Below are 20,006 nucleotides of genomic sequence, written 5' to 3'. Positions count from 1 at the left end.
GCGGTATGCAAACTGTGCACTCGTGAGATCCTACGTAGGCGAAATTTGTTTGACATTTTTAATCGTAAACAGCCACGTTGAAGCCTGCAGTAATGTTTTTCACTGCTGTCATGGCAGTCCACTCTGCTTATTGTTTTTCGAGAATGTTGCACTCCTGCTGTTTGTCATTGTGCACGAAACTTATAGCCAATAAATCATCCGAAATGTTGCGGTCTTCAAGCGCCCTCTTTGCGTTCGTCCTAATGCCTATTAGTTGTCCGTGGATTGGCCTATATTTAGCATTGAAAATGGAAACGTCTTTAGACATAAAAAATCAATTTTACAATCGATTCAATGAACACTTATGTCTCAAAAATCGAACGGGATTTTTTCACAAAAGTGACAGCCCTAATGGTGATGTATCCCCCTAACTAGGACACATAGTGATGTATACCCCCTAACTAGGACACATGGTGATGTACAGTATAACCCCTAACAAGGAAACATTACATTACATTACATTACATTACATTACATTACATTTGGCTGACGCTTTTTAACCAAAGCGACTAACAACATGGTAAACAGTAAGTTTTAGAACAATTCTCACAATTTTAGGACAGTTTCAAAAAAACATTAGAGTACAGTAAGAATAAGTGCGTTGGTGAGTGCTGTTTTTAGCAGTTACTTGTCAGTTTAAAACGGCTGGTGAGTGCTAGGATCAGTAAGACTTGTTGTAAGTGTTGCTATGAGAGTAGATGTTCTCTAAAGAGCTGGGTCTTCAGGAGTTTTTTGAAAGTGGAAAAGGATGTCCCTGCCCTTGTAGGAACTGGCAGTGTGTTCCACCAACGAGGAACAACAGATGAGAAAAAGTTTGGATTGGCTTGAGCGTACCCGTGGTAGAGCTAGGCGTCGTTAAATCAGAGGAGCCGCCAATCTGGAGGTAGTGTAAGTCTGTATGAGGGCATTCAAGTAGGTGGGAGCAGAACCGAGGAGACTACTTTGTAGGCAAGCGTTAGAGACTTGAATTTGATCACGGCGCCATAGGTAGCCAGTGTAGCTGGATGAGCAGCGGGGGGTAACATGTGCCCTTTTGGGTTGGTTGTAGACCAGGCGGCGACCGCGGTTCTGGATCATCTGAAGTGGTTTCATGGTGATGTATACCCCTAACTAGGACACATCGTGATGTCTGCCCCTTAACAAGGATACATGGTGATGTCCGCACCCTAACTAGAACACATGGTGATGTTGATGGTGGTGAGTATTAAGAAGTGCATCAAGTCAGTCGGTTAGCCAAGGAGAGAGAAGATTAATGGTCATAGGCCTGGGGTCAGGTGGCCAGGTGCAGCAGAAGGTAGAATATGGGAAGATGTTAATAGTGATTTGGTCAGCATCTTGGGTCAGCTCAAGGGGACAGCTGAAAGCAAATGAGAGAAAATGGAAGACATTATTTATAGCTATGGTAAGGAAAGATTTGGGATTATTGAAACGGCAACATGAGGTACTCAAATCTAGGTGCCAGCAGGAGATAGATGAACTCCTCAAGGAGAGGAGGCAGCTTAAGAAGCAGTGGAGAAAAGCTACAGATGATGAGAAGGAAGATATTGACTGTGTACAGGCAGATGTGAGGGAGCGGTTGGCAGTGCTAAGAAGAGCCGAAAATATTAGGAAAAATAGGAAGAAGAAATCACGAGCTTGACTAGGATTCTATTAAGACCCATTTAAATTTGTTAAGTCGTTATTCGTAATGCAGCAGAGTGGTAGTCTCTTGGAACCTAAGCAGAAGCTTGAGGAGTACTTAGAGAGAGTGCACAAAGATAGGGAGAGGTTCAGAGAGATGTCACTTCCCGCTGATATCCCACCTATTGGTGAATTAACTAGCCAATGTGACGATAGTCCACCAAGGTGGAAGGAGGTGCAAGAAGTAATAAAATGTGCATGGGCCTCTTCAGCCCCGGGACCTAATAAGAGTGCCCTACCGGTTGTATAAGAGTGCACCAGATGTTTAAAGATTTCGATGGCAATTCATGAAAAGAGTTTGGAAAAGGCAGAGTATTCCCAAGGCATGGTGTAGGGATGGGAGAATATTTATTCCCAAAGAAAAGGATGCAGTGGTGATTAATCAATTTAGGCAAATTAGTCTACTGAATGTTGAAGGGAAGATTTTCTTTAGTGTTGTGGCACGGAGACTGACAAGTTATCTTGAAAGGAATAAACTAATTGATACCACGGTGCAAAAAGCTGGAATCCCTGGCTTCTCCGGGTGCTTAGAGCATACCAGCATGATTTGGCACCAAATTCAGTTAGCAAAGCGTGAGAGGACCTGCACGTTGTGTTCTTGGATTTGGCTAATGCTTTTAGATCAGTACCACATAGTCTTTTGTGGGAGCCCTTTGATTATTTCAGAATCCCAGGTAGCATTAAAAGTCTAGTTGAAGCATACTTTCTGGATATTCAACTAGGTTTTACTACAGCTAAGTACACCACAGGGTGGCAACAGCTCAAGATAGGAATCATGGCGTGATGTACCATCTCCCCACTTGCTTTTACAATGGCAATGGAGGTCATTATTAGGGCCTCAAAACGGGTAGTGGGCGGGGAGAAGTTGCAGGGAGGGCCACGCCTCCCCCGATTAGGGCTTTCATGGACGACATGACGTCAACCTTTCCATGCACCAACTGGTTGCTAGGATAAGTTAAATACCAATGTGCAATAGGCCAGAATGAAGGTAAAGCCAAGTAAGTCTAGGAGTCTCTCAATTGTTAAAGGGAAGGTAATAGATAAGACGTTTGCTATAAATAAAGAGGTGATGCCCACAGTTGTGGAGAAACCAGTGAAGAGTCTGGGAAGGTGGTATGGGGCAAGCCTCAGTGACAAGTCACAGGTTGAAGACTTGAGACAGGGCAAGGTATTGCAAAAATTGACATGTCAGGGCTGCCAGGTAAGCTTAAGTCTGCAGTTTGGTTTATTGCCTTGGCTAATGTAGCCATTGAGAGTTTATGAAGTTCCTCTGTCAAATGTAGAAAGGACGGAAAAAATGATCAACTCCTTTATCAAAAAAGCAAGGCTTCTGCAGGAGAAAAGAGGAACATGGTAGTGGAGGAAATGCATAGACAGGAGGAGACTGTAAGATGTACTAAGGCAGTGTCGCAGGCAAAACAAGGCCAGTGGGTGAACTGGGAAGGGGTGGAAAAAAGACTGATTACATGGAAAGATCTATGGGGCATGGAAGCTGGTAGGATCAGATTTATGTTGGTGCTACGTATGATGTGCCCCCATCTCCCTAGAGCTTAAAGGCTGTGTTGCAGGGTTCATTCTCCAACGAATTTGCACAATTTGCTTGTTGGTAATAAACATTTAAAACTGTTATCCATTGTATTTGATATTGTTGGGTATCACAAAACGGAATATAATACGAAAAAGCAGGTACTATTTCACAGCGTTTGAAGTGATTCTCTTTTACCCCACAATGCATTGCATTACGTCACCTTGGGAAGGCTACAGACCAAAGCCCACCTTGAGACCCTTGAGAGTAATGAGAGAGGAGTAAAGAGAGACGAGTAAGGGATTGTTCAGCAGTAGATAGCGCAGATTATAGATAAATAGATAGGCTATAGATAGCCTAGATATGTATATAGACAGGTAGATAGATAGCTAGATAGATCATGCTGGTCACGGCGGGAGCTCCTCGACCAGCGGCCAAAATGCACTCGCTTCCCTAGTTACTGCAGCTCTCCACCACAGTTTCCATCGGGACGGCACAGCCCACACAAGCACCTGCAAAACTGCGACTTGCCCATATTATCTCCCTCTTTGGTAAGCCGTACCCTGACGATGTCAATGGCAATCAATCACGAGCAGTAGTTATCGAAAATATTCATGCTGAAGACACGACCAGCCTAATAGGCGGCGGCTAGAAGCTTGCAACAACTGGGGTGGCTCACAGGTGGGACTAAAAAGTTAGCCCATAGCTAGCTATCATGATGCTTTATATTCTGATCTTCTGACTAAGTTTGCCCGGTAGCCTAACAACATGATCACTATCACTAGATATAAAGAAAATGTTGACTTTCACTCGGTGCTGTTAACTGACAGTAACAAAAAAAGTGTCGTAACGTTAAAAGCATAATGCATTGAACTGAATAGGTGCATTATGTAGCCTCATAACGAGGCCTCTCAAATTCAGAAAATTGCATTAAACTAAAATCGTAAGACATTGTTATCTTTGTTAGACCATAGGGTCGTTGTCATATAAATGCTGTAACGAAATTCGAAGTGTAAATATACAAACTTCATGTTGAAAGTGTAACCGCGACCGTTTCCCATAGGAATGAATGTAAAACATACCCTCCAAAACGAGACCTCCCGAAATTCAGAAAAATTACTAAATTGATATCAGGCACCGTTAATACCATTGGTATATCATAGGGTAGCTGTGATATAAATGCTGTGACGAAATTCGAAGTGTAAATATACCAACTTTATGTTGAAAGTAACTGCGATGTCCATTGAAATGCATTGAAATGAATGAAGCGCAGATCATGTAGTCCCCAAAGTGACGTCATCACCGAATTGCAAAAAAAAAAACCCGCTAATGCTAAAAACAACAAAAACTGGCATTTAACACCATTTAGAGACATTTTAAAAATGATACATATATTGAGTGCTTTATGTACCCATTAATCAACAGTGGTGGTTAACCTGCAACACAGGCTTTAAGTAAATGGTTTGGTGAGGATGATAAATGCATACTTTGCTCGTGTGTGGGCAGCCTCCACCATATCCTATCAGGGTGCAAGGTCATTCTCACCCAGGGGCGGTATACGTTGCGTCACAACCAGGTATTGAAATGTTTGGCAGCGGCAATTGAGGATAAACGGAGATAATTCAATTCATTAGCAGCTAGTAAAGGGGTTAGGCAAATTAACTTTGTATGTCAGGGGGATAAACCTTGTTCCGCAAAGGCCAAGTGTAAAACCGGCGAGTTGAAAAATGAAGCGGGCTGGGAAATAAAAGTAGATCTTGTCCAGCAGATGGCGGTACCTCCACATATAGTGAGCACTAGATCGGATTAATTACTTCTGTGGTCGGATTCAGAGAAGATCGTTTATTTCATTGAACTTACTGTTCCTTGGGAAGACAGAGTGGAAGAGGCCAATGAGCTGAAGAGAGCGAAATACACTGAAATAGCAGAGGAGGCAGCCCAGCGAGGTTGGAGTGCACGACTAAGGCCTATTGAAATCGGCGCCCGAGGGTTTGTGGCCAGATCTGCTATTGGCTTGCTATCTGAATTGGGCATTTGTAGAGTCTAAGGCAGGTGGTTAATAACGTGTGCTTGGCAGCAGAATGAGCAAGTAAATGGTTGTGGGTAAGGAGAAGTTTTACTTCCTGGGGCGCAAGCTAAGGTAAGCTAACTGGCTCATTTGTTTGTGTTTGTGATGGGGCGCAAGCTAAGGTAAGCTAACTGGCTCATTTGTTTGTGTTTGTGATGGGGCGCAAGCTAAGGTAAGCTAATTGGCTCATTTGTTTTGTGTTTGTGATGGGGCGCAAGCTAAGGTAAGCTAACTGGCTCATTTGTTTGTGTTTATGATGGGGCGTAAGCTAAGGTAAGCTAACTGGCTCATTTGTTTGTGTTTGTGATGGGGCGTAAGCTAAGGTAAGCTAACTGGCTCATTTGTTTGTGTTTGTGACGGACCGTGCCTGGGTCGATGGTGGTTGGTTGGTGGTTTTTAGGGTTATGGTTCAGTCCGCATCAACAGGACGGACCAACCTAACCAACCAAGACCATGCCTAGGTTAGTTAAGAGTATTTTGGATATATATTGGATATTTCAATGTGGTAATATGGTGGCAACATGGAGGGGAGTGTCTCCAGGACGCTGGTTTCACTGTTAAGCCTTCATGAGGTGTCGTGGGCCTAACTTAACGAAACATCGGTGAATGCCTACTTGATAACCCCAATGACATGCTGCCTACTGTATACTGCTGTTAGATGGGCCATTTGTCTTGTGTTTGTGACCATTGGTTGGCAGATTGGTGGTTAGCGTACTTTTTTTAAGTTAATTTGGGCAGGGGCTTCTGAATGTGTTTTTACCTTGGATTTTGGCACAAGGGATTATAACACCTAATCCTGTGTATTAATATAATACTGCCCCCTAACTAGGACACATAGTGATGTATACCCCCTAACTAGGACACGTGGTGATGTATACCCCCTAACTAGGACACGTGGTGATGTCTGCCCCTAACAAGGACACATGGTGATATTTGCCCCCTAACTAGGACAAATGGTAATATCTGCCCCCTAACAAGGACACATGGTGATGTATACCCCCTAACTAGGACACGTGGTGATGTCTGCCCCCTAACAAGGACACATGGTGATGTCTGCCCCCTAACTAGGACACGTGGTGATGTCTGCCCCTAACAAGGACACATAGTGATGTATACCCCCTAACTAGGACACGTGGTGATGTCTGACTAAAGCACCTACTAGGAGGATCCAGGCGAGCGAGGACCTCAGTGCACTGGGTTAAGGCCTTCAGATTCTCAGGGTGGGCGATGCACTCAGTGCAGTCAGCGGCCAACGCAGCAGAGCCATCAAGCCACGACACAACCTGCAAGAGATTTAACAGTCAGCCACGACACAACCAACAAGAGATTTAAAGCGATGGTTCGGAGTAATTTCACCCTAGGGTCCTTTGCACCATGACCTTGAGCCAAACACCCTCCCAGAACCTTTTTTTCCTTGGTGAACCCTGGTCGAGTAAGCTGTCAGAAACTAATGGCGTTCTGCAGTCGTAAAACGAACCAAATTTTTTTCGAAATTACCCCACTAATAATGCCCTGAATGGTACGAAACTTCTGCAGTAGTACAACTATGACCTTTAGTCCAATAACGAGGCATTAGAAAGTTTGTAAGTGCACCAGGAGTTTATTTAAATAACACTTGCCTCTGCATCTGCTACTATACCGCTGCGTCGACGTTTCTTCCGTGATTTGGGAAAAGCCCGTAAAAGTCTTGGCAGGAAGCATGCATAAGGATGTAGATCCAGGAATGCACTAATATTTTGTTCGTAGTCCAGTTTGCAACAATTATTAGTTAACACTAAGTTGTAAACACTTCGGAAAAAAATATTAAAAACTGGATATACCAAAAAACGTTGATGACACGTCCTGCACACACACACACACACACCTTTACAGCAGAGGTCAGTCACTTCCAACTCTACAGCAGAAAGTACCTACAGTAGATAGACCAAGAAAAGATCTACATATGCTGGAATCATCATCATCATCAACTACCATGCCAACTTAAAATGCTCATTCATGTTTCGAGAGCTCTCAAATGACCTCATTATAAGGGTCAATAACTGGGAATACTCCATGTTCATAATATTTTTAGGCTTTGCTATAGCTAACTTTCTAATGCCTCGTTATTGGACTAAAGGTCATAGTTGTACTACTGTAGAAGTTTCGTACCATTAAGGGCATTATTAGTGGGGTAATTTACGAGATAAAAGTTGGTTCCATTACGACTGCAGAACGTCATTAGTTTCTGACAGCGCTACTCGACCAGGGTTCGACCAAGGGAAAAAAGGTTCTGGGAGGGTGGCTCGGGGTCATGGTGCACAGGACCCTAGGGTGAAATTACTCCGAACCATCGCTTTAACACAGTCAGCCACGACACAAGAGATTTAACACAGTCAGCTACGACACAACCTGCAAGAGATTTAACACAGTCAGCCATGACACATGTGGATGTATCTGGTCTGTGCTGGTTTAAACGTGGATGTATCTGGTGTGCTGGTTTAAATGTGGATGTATCTGGTCTAATCCTAAGGAGACATGTAAATGATCACTATGTATCTGGTATAATCCTAAAGAGACATGTAAATGATCACTATGTATCTGGGCTAATCCTAAAACATGTAAATGATCACTATGTATCTGGTCTAATCCTAAGGAGACATGTAAATGATCACTGTGTATCTGGGCTAATCCTAAGGAGACATGTAAATGATCACTATGTATCTGGTCTAATCCTAAAGAGACATGTAAATGAACATCACTATGTATCTGGTCTAATCCTAAAGAGACATGTAAATGATCACCATGTATCTGGTCTAATCCTAAGGAGACATGTAAATGATCACTATGCATCTGGTCTAATCCTAAAGCATGTAAATGATCACTATGTATCTGGGCTTGACTGACCTGCAGCAGATCGGGGACTGGCAGCAGCTTCTCCAGTCTCCTGAGGAAGTCCCACATGAGAACCTGCAGCACCTCATCATAACGGGAGCAACACACATCCGGAAACACATCCTGCACACACACACACACACACACACACCTTTACAGCAGAGGCCAGTCATTTCCAACTCTACAGCAGAAAGTACCTACAGTAGATAGACCAAGAAAAGATCTGCATATGCTGGAATCATCATCAACTACCATGCCAACTTTAACATGCTCATTCAGTGTTTCCCCTACAATGTATTTAACAGCGGCGCAGCGCCGCTGCAACATAATATCACGAGATTCACTTAACACACTGTAAAAGCACAATGGCCAACGTCATCTCAAAATTGTTTTCTGAAAGTCTTGAGTAAGTTAAGTGCATCAAATCCGCACTTAGCCTCTCATTATTCAGGACATATATGCGGCATGATGTGTCAGGTGATTACAAGCCCAAAGACAAATCTGCAGCCCATATGGCTAGCCTACGTTCTGAACACAGTTACATTGTTTAGCTATCCGACTGATGGGGTCTTGCTCCGCCACAGTGTAGCCTATGGTGTCATCGTTCACTTGTAGGTTACACAATAAATAGCCTACTTATAGGCCTGGTGACAATAAAAATGATATTAGTTATATTTCATCCGCGAAGCTGTTTGTATGCCGTGAATTAAGCTTGTAGCCTATGCCATATGTTAAGCTTGAGCAATTCCTCTGATCCAAAGCCTGATTTGACACATTGACACTAATGTGAAACATGCATCCTCCTCTCTAGCCTACATCAAATAAAAGAAACCAATTCATGATTACCAGAAATGAATTTAACATGGGGGGAAAAAAGTTTGTTGCATTTAGCCTACTGTTGTGATGCGGTTCTTTCTGCTGATTAAGTGTGCTTGCAAAGCAGCACACTTATTGTTCTTCTTAAGTTTTATTATTATTTTTCCCGTCTCCTAATTTTTTGTCAGCCCTAAGCGCCTAGGCCCTTTGAGACAGAGACACCGTTCCAACTTTAAAACGTCCGGTCAGTACGGTGTAAGTTGGTCGCGAAGATGGCGTCAGGTGGGCGTGCCGTTCATCCGCCATATTGGATTGAACAGAAAGCGAAACTAAATTTTCACAGGTCACAAATGTGGTCCTAAGCATACGAAACTTGACGTACATTATCCTTGGACCAAGCCTCACAAATGTTAGCGGAAGGATTTTTGATTTTTGGCGTTTGCCCGTCACAGCCAAAAAGCGAAATCGGGGCGAAGCTCGAAACAGGATGTCGTCCCATATCTCAGGAACACGGTCACATATCGATACCAAATTTTGTATATGAACTGGGGACTCCAGTGTGAGGGTGCATAGGCAAAAAAAAAAAAAGAAATATTCCAAAAGTTTCCATCATTTGGCAAACCACCAACGGGTATTTGGTAACTCACACCATTCACCTTTTATCACCTTCTATCACAATGCCTTCCATGTATGCACAATGTCTCAGAGCAGACACAATGTCTCCAAAAGCAACCTTGCCCAATCATGAAATCCTTGCTCTGCCATGGGATAGTATGGACTTAATGAACTGAAATAGCAAGGAGAACAGTAGCTATATATAGCTTACATAATAGAGTTGTTTTCACATTGACGGTATTCAAATTAAATTTTTCATTATTGTTAAATATCATGATGGGAGAGTATTATTAAAAATGTTACAAGTATGCAAATGCATATGTTTCACGGGCATTTAGGTTTTACTGTGTTGTTTTTTGTTGTAAAGACATGCAAGGCATTCTGGGCGTAATGAACAGTGGTTGGCAGCACTCCATAGGCTACGTATTAATATGAATAGGTGTTTCTGTAAACCTAGGGATAATAAACAGCTATCTCTGTTACAAAAACAAGCTGGTAATTGCTCATTGAAGAGGGTACTATGATAAAAAGATTGTTTTCCTAAAAGCATGGAGTTGACGAAAGAATAAACAATCAATGTCAATGTTAATGTTAAATAGCCTAGAACTATCTGAACGCTAGGTGGCAACGTTGTATTACATTTCACTAGTGTAGCCTACTTGAAATACGGTGTGAGATTCCCAAGTAAGGAAAGTGCAAATATTATGTAATTTATCATGGGAAATTATTGGAAATGTTATTTCTTGTTTATTCTAATTGCAAACCACACACATCCATTCGGAATCACACGTACACATTTAATACTGAAAGACTATCATTTCGTTTATTTGATGTTGCCTTAGCAACACAGCCTTCAGAGCAAAGATTCTAGAACAGGGCCAGAGAGACACGTTTGAGTTTGTGGCCAAGAACCTAAAATATCGGTTTCCATGTGCTGGATGGTGTCGTCCTTTATGAAAGTAAGTGTTTTATACAGTTAACGTTACAGACATAATGAGTCATGTTGTAGTGGTCAACATAAATGTGCCCTTCTGTTATTAGAATGCTAAAGCGGAGAAGCATGCTAAGCAGAGATTTAGTATCATTAATTTCTTGTGTGGCTAGCTATAGGGAGGAGGAGATGTAGTGCTATGTTGCTAATTGGGATTTATGTTGTTTAAGCGTAATGCCATGGTCATTTGATATGAGATGCTTGCATTAAATCCTCCTTCACGCGTGTAACTTTAGGACTGCTATTTTATTTTTACTAACAGTAATTCACAAAGCACTTTAGCCCTAAAAAGTAGCACCCTACGCCTGTGACAGCTTAAAAGAAGTGGCAAGGACTCCTAACGCGATGTTTTGAAATCGTCTACTATTGTCTACAGGAGCTTCCAATCGCGAGGGAACTTGCATTGTAGGCATAACTAAGGGATGCAATAACACCACCAACAACCAAAACTAGCCTACTCATTGTCAACATGTACATGAAATGTAACATTTCATGTGGATCAAATTAAAATGTTTTCTTTGCAAACGTAAGCATAGGCATATGGTGACAGATTAATTTATTAATGCTGCTGTGTGAATCACGGTAAGCGCGAATGAAGTGGCCACTTCTTAATGGGACCCACTGTATGGAAGTGGGATAAGTAAAAGAGATGTTTTAAATAAGATAAGGTTCATCAGAATTCTACGATATGCCCGCTTGACAACGGCAGAGATAGAACTGGGCTTTGGCCATAGCAACCATCCATTTCGAACGACTGGCCTTCATAGCAACCAAAGATCTGAGCTGTGTTGCAATGTGAGGCAAAGTATAGAAAGGTGATGAAACATACAGAGACAGGTCAAGACATATAGTGCAATGTAGACAGTAGTATACAGTTGATTTACAGACGGTGGTTTAGAGTAATATGAAGTATTCCTTTATTCTGAGATAGGCTACATCAATAGGCTCTCAAAACAACCCCAGGCTCACAAAACAATCCCAAACAGACATACGGTCTTTATAGAGCAAATCCATATAGATTATTTGTCAAATAAACCAGTAAAACATAATTTGTGGGATGGAATATATAACATTCACACTCATAGCTCATATTTTTTAAAATAAATCAGTGAAAAAAGTATCCTGACAAACAAGTAGCTTTTTAATGCCTTGGTCATATTTCATAATTTCAATTCCTCTGTAGGTTACCTGATAGCCCAGTTTGAGAGGCCAATCACTGCTGTCATTTTATTTTATTGATTTGATCTCAGTCATAGAAGCTAAATTCGAAGGCAGGCCAAAGGTAAAATCCAACGAATCACATTCAACCCGCAAGCCAATAGTTGAATAGCCCTCTCCTAGAGCTTTTGGGATATTGCCACTGCTCCAACACTGAAAGGCACCGTTACAATGCCTGGATCAAGCCAGGTTCAGCATAGCGTATGCCACTGTCTGCTCACGTTGCTGACCGGACCAGGGCAAGCACACTTTCGCAGTTCCCGCCGGAAATGCAGTCTAGTTGGATTTACCCCCCGTGTCGTCAACTCTGAGAACTCTTGCTCCGGCTGACAATTTTATCCAGAGAGCTGATTTCCCAAAGATGAGCCTCCATCAACATTCAACGACAAATTATTAAAACGTAAGTAATGCAATAGAGTAAACCAATGTGCTACAAGGTGTATGGTCTTAACGTTAATTGTAGCCTAGACTTGTAACGTTAGCGTAGGGCTATATGTAATGTTTGCATGGGAAAGCTAGGCGAACACAGTCTAGGCCTGTTTAAACTGTCTGATAGTTAAAGGAAATATGAGCATATAGCCTAAATTCTGTCCACTTAGCTATAATAGGCTATCACAAACAGACCTTTTCTACGTTTACGGCATTAGACATATAGGAGCCTATATTCTCTTATCAGAAAGACATGTTCTCATAACTTCAGCGTTCTCTTGACGGTGAGACGAACGGTCGCACTTCAATCAAGTAGCCTAGGTCTTTTTCGAGTTAATTGTGAGTGAGTTGTATGGTAACTGTGGGAGTGATGTAGAAGAAAAGTGAGTATTTACTTTTTTATACGTGGGTTTGTTGTTTTGGGACTGAGAATTAGACTACAAGGAGAGCATCTGGCTACGTGCATGCGTGTCAGCATTAATGGCCCCCCCACAATTCAATTCAATTCAAAGCCCAGAAAAATTAAGTGCTCGCAGATTGGGTGTGGCCTTTGCCATTAAGACAAATTTAAATAAATTGTAAATAATCTTTTAATTATTAATGGTCATTAAATGGTTATTTAATTTTATCATTTTAACCAATAATGTAAAAGAAAGCTTAAAATGTCCACAAAATGGTCCATGGTTTTTATAAAAAAAAAAAAAAAAAAAAAAAAAAAAAATCGCCCCGCCAAGTAATAGCACGCTGCTGGAAAAATTTCTAGGGGAAACACTGTCATTCATGTTTCGAGAGCTCTCAAATGACCTCATTATAAGGGTCAATAACTGGGAATACTCCATGTTCATAATATTTTTAGGCTTTGCTATAGGTCAATATTTTATGTAATTTCCACAGAAAGTAGGTTGAAATGCATGAAATGTCTTAACATGCTGTTTTAGGTTCGGTTCAGCATAGACTGCATATTCCATCAGTTATTTCAACCTTGCTCTGGACTGAATTAGGCTACTCTGTGAATATCGTGGACAATACAACCACGCCTTTCGTTTAAACTTTTCTTTTAACCTACAGTAGGCTACTATAAGAAATCATATAGGTTTGGACGTAGCACTGACGTCTGGGCAATTGTGATGTTTGCGCTTTGCATGGCCAAATAAAAGGTGTGCATGTTGATGTTTGTTTGTTTATGTTGATTTTGTGTACATTAAATAATTATAATAATATAATGTTTCTGTACATTAAATAATTATAACTAATGGCTAGGCCATGTGTCGCCTACTGTGTATTATGTATAATAATGTTTTGATGATTGATCATAGTCCTTTATTCTGGATCCTATTCCTTTAGTCTATATAACAATGGCCCGTTTATTCCGCCCCTCCCCAGAAAATGCCCGGTGTGCCAGATGGCCAGTCCAGCCCTGTGTGTTTAGCTTATGCAAGGGCTCTCACCTGGAAGAAGCTCTTTCTCTCCTCGGAGTCCTCGAGGAGCGTTTGAACCAGCTTCATAAAGCCAGTCTCTGAATCACCAAGGCTGCCATCCTGAACAACAGAGAGCCCTTACAGTCAGTCAACCCTCTTCCCCTCTTTAAAAAAATATGTAAAAACCTAGCCATACACTTAAATTGTATCAACAACAAAAATCACAGCGAAAACAGATGGAGGAAACTGCAATAGAAATACAATCACCACCCCTAGCGACCTGACGCACGTTACACCACCCCTAGTGACCTGACGCACGTCACACCACTCCTAGCGACCTGACGCACGTTACACCACCCCTAGCGACCTGACGCACGTTACACCACCCCTAGCGACCTGACGCATGTTACACCACCCCTAGCAACCTGACGTACATTTCACTACCCCTAGCGACCTGACGCATGTTACACCACCCCTAGCGACCTGACGCACATTTGATTATTTTGATTATAGATGCTCTGATTTTATGTGCCAAAGTATGGGCAGGAATATAGTGAGAGATGAGATGAGGGCAGAGCAGAGTAGACTAGAGTCAACTTTGTCATTGTGCGGAGTACAAGTCAAGTTCAACATGGCACGCACAGGAGGCAAAATGCCGCTTTAACAGCGCCTTGCTCGGTGCAGTGGCAGGCCTGCTCTTGTGCGTGCCGTTGAACATAATGCCGCTGCGTCAACCTCTCTGCCTATTAAAACATCTCATCACTTTCTGTTTTCAATGGAAACTCTTCTAACTGCGCCCCCTGCTGGTCACCACTAGCACAACATGTGTGCTGCTGGGTAACTCCGCCCCCTGCTGGGCACCACTAGCACAGCATGTGTGCTGCTCAGGAACTGCGCCCCCTGCTGGTCACCACTAGCACAGCATGTGTGCTGCTGGGTAAATGCGCCTCCTGCTGGTCACAGCATGTGTGCTGCTGGGTAACTGCGTCCCCTGCTGGTCATTAGTATGTGTGCTGGGTAACTGTGCCCCCTGCTGGTCATGTGTGCTGGGTAACTGCACACCCTGCTGGTCACCTCTGCTCTGAGAGTGGGCAGCAGCAGCTGGATGCTGTCCAGGTGGAGCTTCAGCTCGTCAGACGCTACAGCATGATCCCCACGGCACAGTTCTAGAACCACCTACAACAGGGAACACAACACATGAAGTTGCTATGGAACACCGCATGGAACAGAAAATTCTATAGAACCCAACATGGAACAAGACATCACATGAACACAACATGGAACAGGAACATACACTACCAGTCAAAAGTTTGGACACACACACTTTCATAGTTTTTTATTTGATTGCTTTTTTCCTACATTGTATAACAATACCTACAGCATCCAAAGTATGACAGAAGACAAAGGTCTCTAGAAATATATTATATTGTCCATGCGCCACATTTCACTAGAAATACTGTGTATTATTTCCATGCGCCACATTTCATATTCTTCACTGTTTACCTCTGTGACATCTTTGCCGATAATTGATATTATTAAAGCCAACTTCATTCTTTTCAATTAACATCAGTGAGAGACAAGCAGCTCACAAATGCTCACAATGTATGGGGAATCCATCAAGGCTGTTGGAAATCCATTCCAGCTGACTATATCAAGTTGGTTGAGAGACTGAGAAAAAGGTCTGTACCTTGAAGAATTTAAAATATTGAAAATGTAGCTTTATTTACACTTTTTGTTTGCTTACAACATGAATCCATGTGGGCTATTTCATAATAATAACGACCTACTCTGATAAATAAAAATAAAGAAAAAAACAAAACATACATTGGAGAGTTGGTGTGTCCAAACTTTTGACTGGTAGTATAAGACAACATAGCGAGGGGCATCCTTCAGAATAGAACAGGAGACACACACACACACAGAAACGCCTGGTAATCACAGACAACATGCACAGGAACATGACACACAGAAACGCCTGGTAATCACAGACAACATGCACACAGAAACGCCTGGTAATCACAGACAACATGCACACAGAAACGCTTGGTAATCACAGACAACAGGAACAGGACACACAGAAACACTTGCAGTGTTTCCCCTAGAAATTTTTCCAGCAGCGGTGCTATTACTTGGGGGGTGGGTGTTGTTGCGCATTTTTTAAAAAAAAAATTGTTTATATCATACCTTCGTGTTTCTTTTGTGGACATTTTCAGCTTTCTTTTACATTATTGGTTAAAAATTATAGAAGAAAAATGAAATGGCACAACCCAGAAAAAGATTATTTACAATTTATTTAAATTTGTCTTAATGGCAAAGGCCACACCCAATCTGCGAGCACTTAATTTTTCTGGGCTTTTCAAAGAACATCTCTAAGGCTCTTTGGTAATTGAATTGAATTGTTGGGGGGCCATTAATGCTGACACGCATGCACGTAGCCAGATGCTCTCCTTGTAGTCTATTTCTCAGTCCCAAAACAACAAACCCACGTATAAAAAAGTAAATACTCACTTTTCTTCTACATCACTCCCACAGTTACCATACAACTCACTCACAATTAACTCGAAAAGGACCTAGGCTACTTGATTGAAGTGCGACCGTTCGTCTCACCGTCAAGAGAACGCTGAAGTTATGAGAACACGTCTTTCTGATAAGAGAATGTAGGCTCCTATGTCTAATGCCGCAAACGTAGAAAAGGTCTGTTTGTGATAGCCTATTATAGCTAAGTGGACAGAATTTAGGCTATACGTATATGCCAACATATGCTCATATTTCCTTTAACTATCAGAAAGTTTAAACAGGCCTAGACTGTGTTCGCCTAGCTTTCCCATGCAAACATTACATGTAGCCCTACGCTAACGTTACAAGTCTAGGCTACAATTAACGTTAAGACCATACACCTTGTAGCACATTGGTTTACTCTATTGCATTACTTACGTTTTAATAATTTGTCGTTGAATGTTGATGGAGGCTCATCTTTGGGAAATCAGCTCTCTGGATAAAATTGTCAACCGGAGCAAGAGTTCTCAGAGTTGACGACACCAGACGTAAATCCAATCAGCAGAAAGAACCGCATCACAACAGTAGGCTAAATCGCAACAAACTTTTTCCCCATGTTAAATTCATTTCGGTAATCATGAATTGGTTTCTTTTATTTGATGTAGGCTAGGAGAGGAGGATGCATGTTTCACATTAGTGTCAATGTGTCAAAGCAGGCTTTGGATCAGAGGAATTGCTCAAGCTTAACATATGGCATAGGCTACAAGCGAATTCACGGCATACAAACAGCTTCGTGATGAAATATAACTAATATCATTTTTTATTGTCACCAGGCCTATAAGTAGGCTATTTATTGTGTAACCTACAAGTGAACGATGACACCATAGGCTACACTGTGGCGGAGCAAGACCCCATCAGTCGGATAGCTAAACAATGTAACCGTGTTCAGAACGTAGGCTAGCCATATGGGCTGCAGACTTGTCTTTGGGCTTGTATTCACCTGCCGCATATATGTCCTGAATAATGAGAGGCTAAGTGCGGATTTGATGCACTTAACTTACTCAAGACTTTCAGAAAACAATTTCTAGATGATGTTGGCCGTTGTGCTTTTACAGTGTTTTAAGTGAATCTCGTGATATTATGTTGCAGCAGCGCTGAAAATCCAGCGGCGGCGCTGCGCCGCTGTTAAATACACTGTAGGGGAAACACTGACTTGGTAATCACAGACAACATGCACACAGAAACGCTTGGTAATCACAGACAACATGGACAGGAACAGGACACACAGAAACGCTTGGTAATCACAGACAACAAGCACAGGAACAGGACACACAGAAATGCCTGGTAATCACAGACAACATGCACAGGAACAGGACACACAGAAACGCCTGGTAATCACAGACAACATGCACACAGCAGGCCTGGTAATCACAGACAACATGCACACAGCAGGCCTAGTAATCACAGACAACAGGACACACAGCAGGCCTGGTAATCACAGACAACATGCACAGCCTCAAGCAGGTAGGTAGCCAGGTGGTTCTCATCCGCACTAGCTCCTGTCCTAAATCAGAACTCCTACCCTGGCTCGCAGACCCAGAATAAGTTCCACTGCATGCTTCGGACTGAGCAGCTCGGGACCGCCTCCATCACCAGGGGAGACGGTCTGCCAGAATCCCATACTGCATCACGTCCCTCTCCGCGTCACCTGCCACATGTAGGCGGCTACCAGACGCAGCGGAGGAACCAGGAGCCGCAGGGAGCCCAGGGTGGGTAGGGGGCACTCTGCGAGGCCGGAGAGGGGCAGTTAATTCAACAAAGAAATAGGGGACTAGTAGCGTGGAATCTAGCCCAGGGTGGGTTTAATCTAATCAAAAAATGGAAATAACAGGTCTTTAAATTGACATTAAAGCTGGTAGGCTATAACCTATGCAAGACCATTGCAAAAACGCTTTACTGAGGCAGGCTTAAAAAGTTTATTTTGAGTTTGAGCGTAAAATTCTGTCATTAACCTAATCTAGGCCTATGTCTTTTACATTTCCTTACAAATATATTATAGCGTAGGCCTATCATGCATTAATAACCCAGTGATATACAGGCATGGGTTTTACCTAGGCTACTCGAAATTACGCTGTTGTAGCCTAAATTAAAAGGTTAATGGGCAAGTCACGATCTTGTTGTAACAGGGGCCTATAATGACACAGCTTTTGAAACATTTATTTCACTCTCGCTGGAGTGAACGCAAACATACGAATTCGGGGGATGACCTGCATCTTCGTTCACCAAGAGGTAACCCAGAATTAACACAATAAAAAAACACGGGTGCCCTCTATTGACGTGCGATATTTCTCCGTGTGGGGTAGCGTCAAGCAGTGAAGTGATAGCAGGTAGGCAATGTTCACCTCATGCGAGTCAGATAAAAGACGGGCGCTGCTTTCTCTGACGACTGTCAGAGTCCGACTGTTCTGTCCCTCCGAAAACTGTGTTAACGTTCAAATGGCGTGTTTAGCTGTCACCATCTCTTTTAGTTTTGTCTTGGGGAGAAACCCCCGGACCCCCTGACATTATCCTCAGAAAATTTCCATCGTCCCTTCTCGCTTATGATTTGTCTGCCGAACAATATAATATTGAAAGCGTGTCCTGCTGCATTGGCTTTAACCTTAAAATGCTAGTGCATGTTTATCAGTATTAAACCAGACTTTGATATTGTTCTGCCCTGACACATTCCGACAGCGGCTAAGATAAGATACATTTACCAGTCATAAGCCTAACGTCAATGGGCCTTGCCTACATAAAACGGTGTAATCTTACCCATGTTGACCGCTGCTGGTTCCGTTTCAGCTAAACGTCCAATTTAAAAGCAAACCAGGTATATTTAGGCTAGTTTTTAACGAGACTAGACTCTGTGTACAACCAGAGAACAACTTGATTTGACAACTTTTAAACACGGAGAAACTACATCCGGGTGAAAGGTTACACAACAGGAGCAGGAAGTGCTTACAGTTTCAAAACTAGAAAATGTAATTTCGAGGAAATTACCAGTGCATGAAAATATAAACATACTGTATATTAACATAAAATGCCAAATAAACTTTTACTTTGGAAACAGTTGGCAGGAGTCATAGTTGATAACAACTGACAGTTGAAATGGCTAAATAGTTGAGTAGTTTAAATAGTTAAATTATTTAATAGTGAATTATTGTAGTGAGGACATTTATTTTGAAACAGTTGTGGGCAGAGGAAATAGTAGTCTTAAGAGAGCCAGATTGTATGCTTAAAGCCTGAGACAGAGTATATAGTTTAAAAGTTGAACGTAGATAGTGTAATGGATGTTGATAGACAGAAAGTTGAATGGATGCTGATAGGCAGATTGTTTAATGGATGTTGATGGATAGTTTAATGGGTGGATGAGTGAATGGTTTGAAGAGGATGAATGGATAGAAAGTTGGATGGAATGTGCCTTATATCCTTGTAGAATGGAGACACAGAGAGAGTTGGCCTAGTTAAGCAGAAAGCAGTTGATACAGGTGCAATCAGTTTAACTGGCCCTTTGATGGGTCCTAATAGTGAGCAGCTGGAAGTTGATACAGGTGCAAATCAAGTTAATTAGTCCATTGTGATGTCATAGTGCTAATGCAAAGTCTATGGGGAAAAATAAGCTTGTTTTTTATTAATATCTCAAAAAGTATAAAGTTTACAAAAGTGAAAAATACATTCCCCACGTGTCCTTTTCAACACCTACGTTTGAACGAAGTTTCTACGTTAAACGGTTAAAACTGAATTAGACACAGAAATTTGGTGGGAGGAAGAAGAAAATGTAACAGTAGCAAATGTAACAAT

At 42.1% G+C, this 20,006-nt stretch overlaps 1 protein-coding gene across 1 annotated transcript in view; it reads right to left on the bottom strand.

Moving 5' to 3' along the window:
* The window catches only part of LOC125310165 (zinc finger protein 25-like), a 35,626-nt gene extending 17,830 nt beyond the window's left edge, over positions 1-17,796 (bottom strand). The window contains exons 1-5 of the mRNA XM_048267340.1: positions 17,749-17,796; positions 14,745-14,846; positions 13,701-13,790; positions 8,196-8,306; positions 6,472-6,595 (exon numbers count right to left, since the gene is read on the bottom strand). Of these exons, the coding sequence (XP_048123297.1) occupies positions 6,472-6,595; positions 8,196-8,306; positions 13,701-13,757 (292 nt within the window). The 5' untranslated portion in view covers positions 13,758-13,790; positions 14,745-14,846; positions 17,749-17,796. The remainder of the gene's footprint in view (positions 1-6,471; positions 6,596-8,195; positions 8,307-13,700; positions 13,791-14,744; positions 14,847-17,748) is intronic.
* Between the last annotated feature and the right edge of the window lie 2,210 nt (positions 17,797-20,006).

This window comes from Alosa alosa, chromosome 17, assembly GCF_017589495.1.
Source record: "Alosa alosa isolate M-15738 ecotype Scorff River chromosome 17, AALO_Geno_1.1, whole genome shotgun sequence".
NCBI lineage: Eukaryota > Metazoa > Chordata > Actinopteri > Clupeiformes > Clupeidae > Alosa > Alosa alosa.
This window is presented reverse-complemented; position numbering and strand designations above follow the sequence as displayed.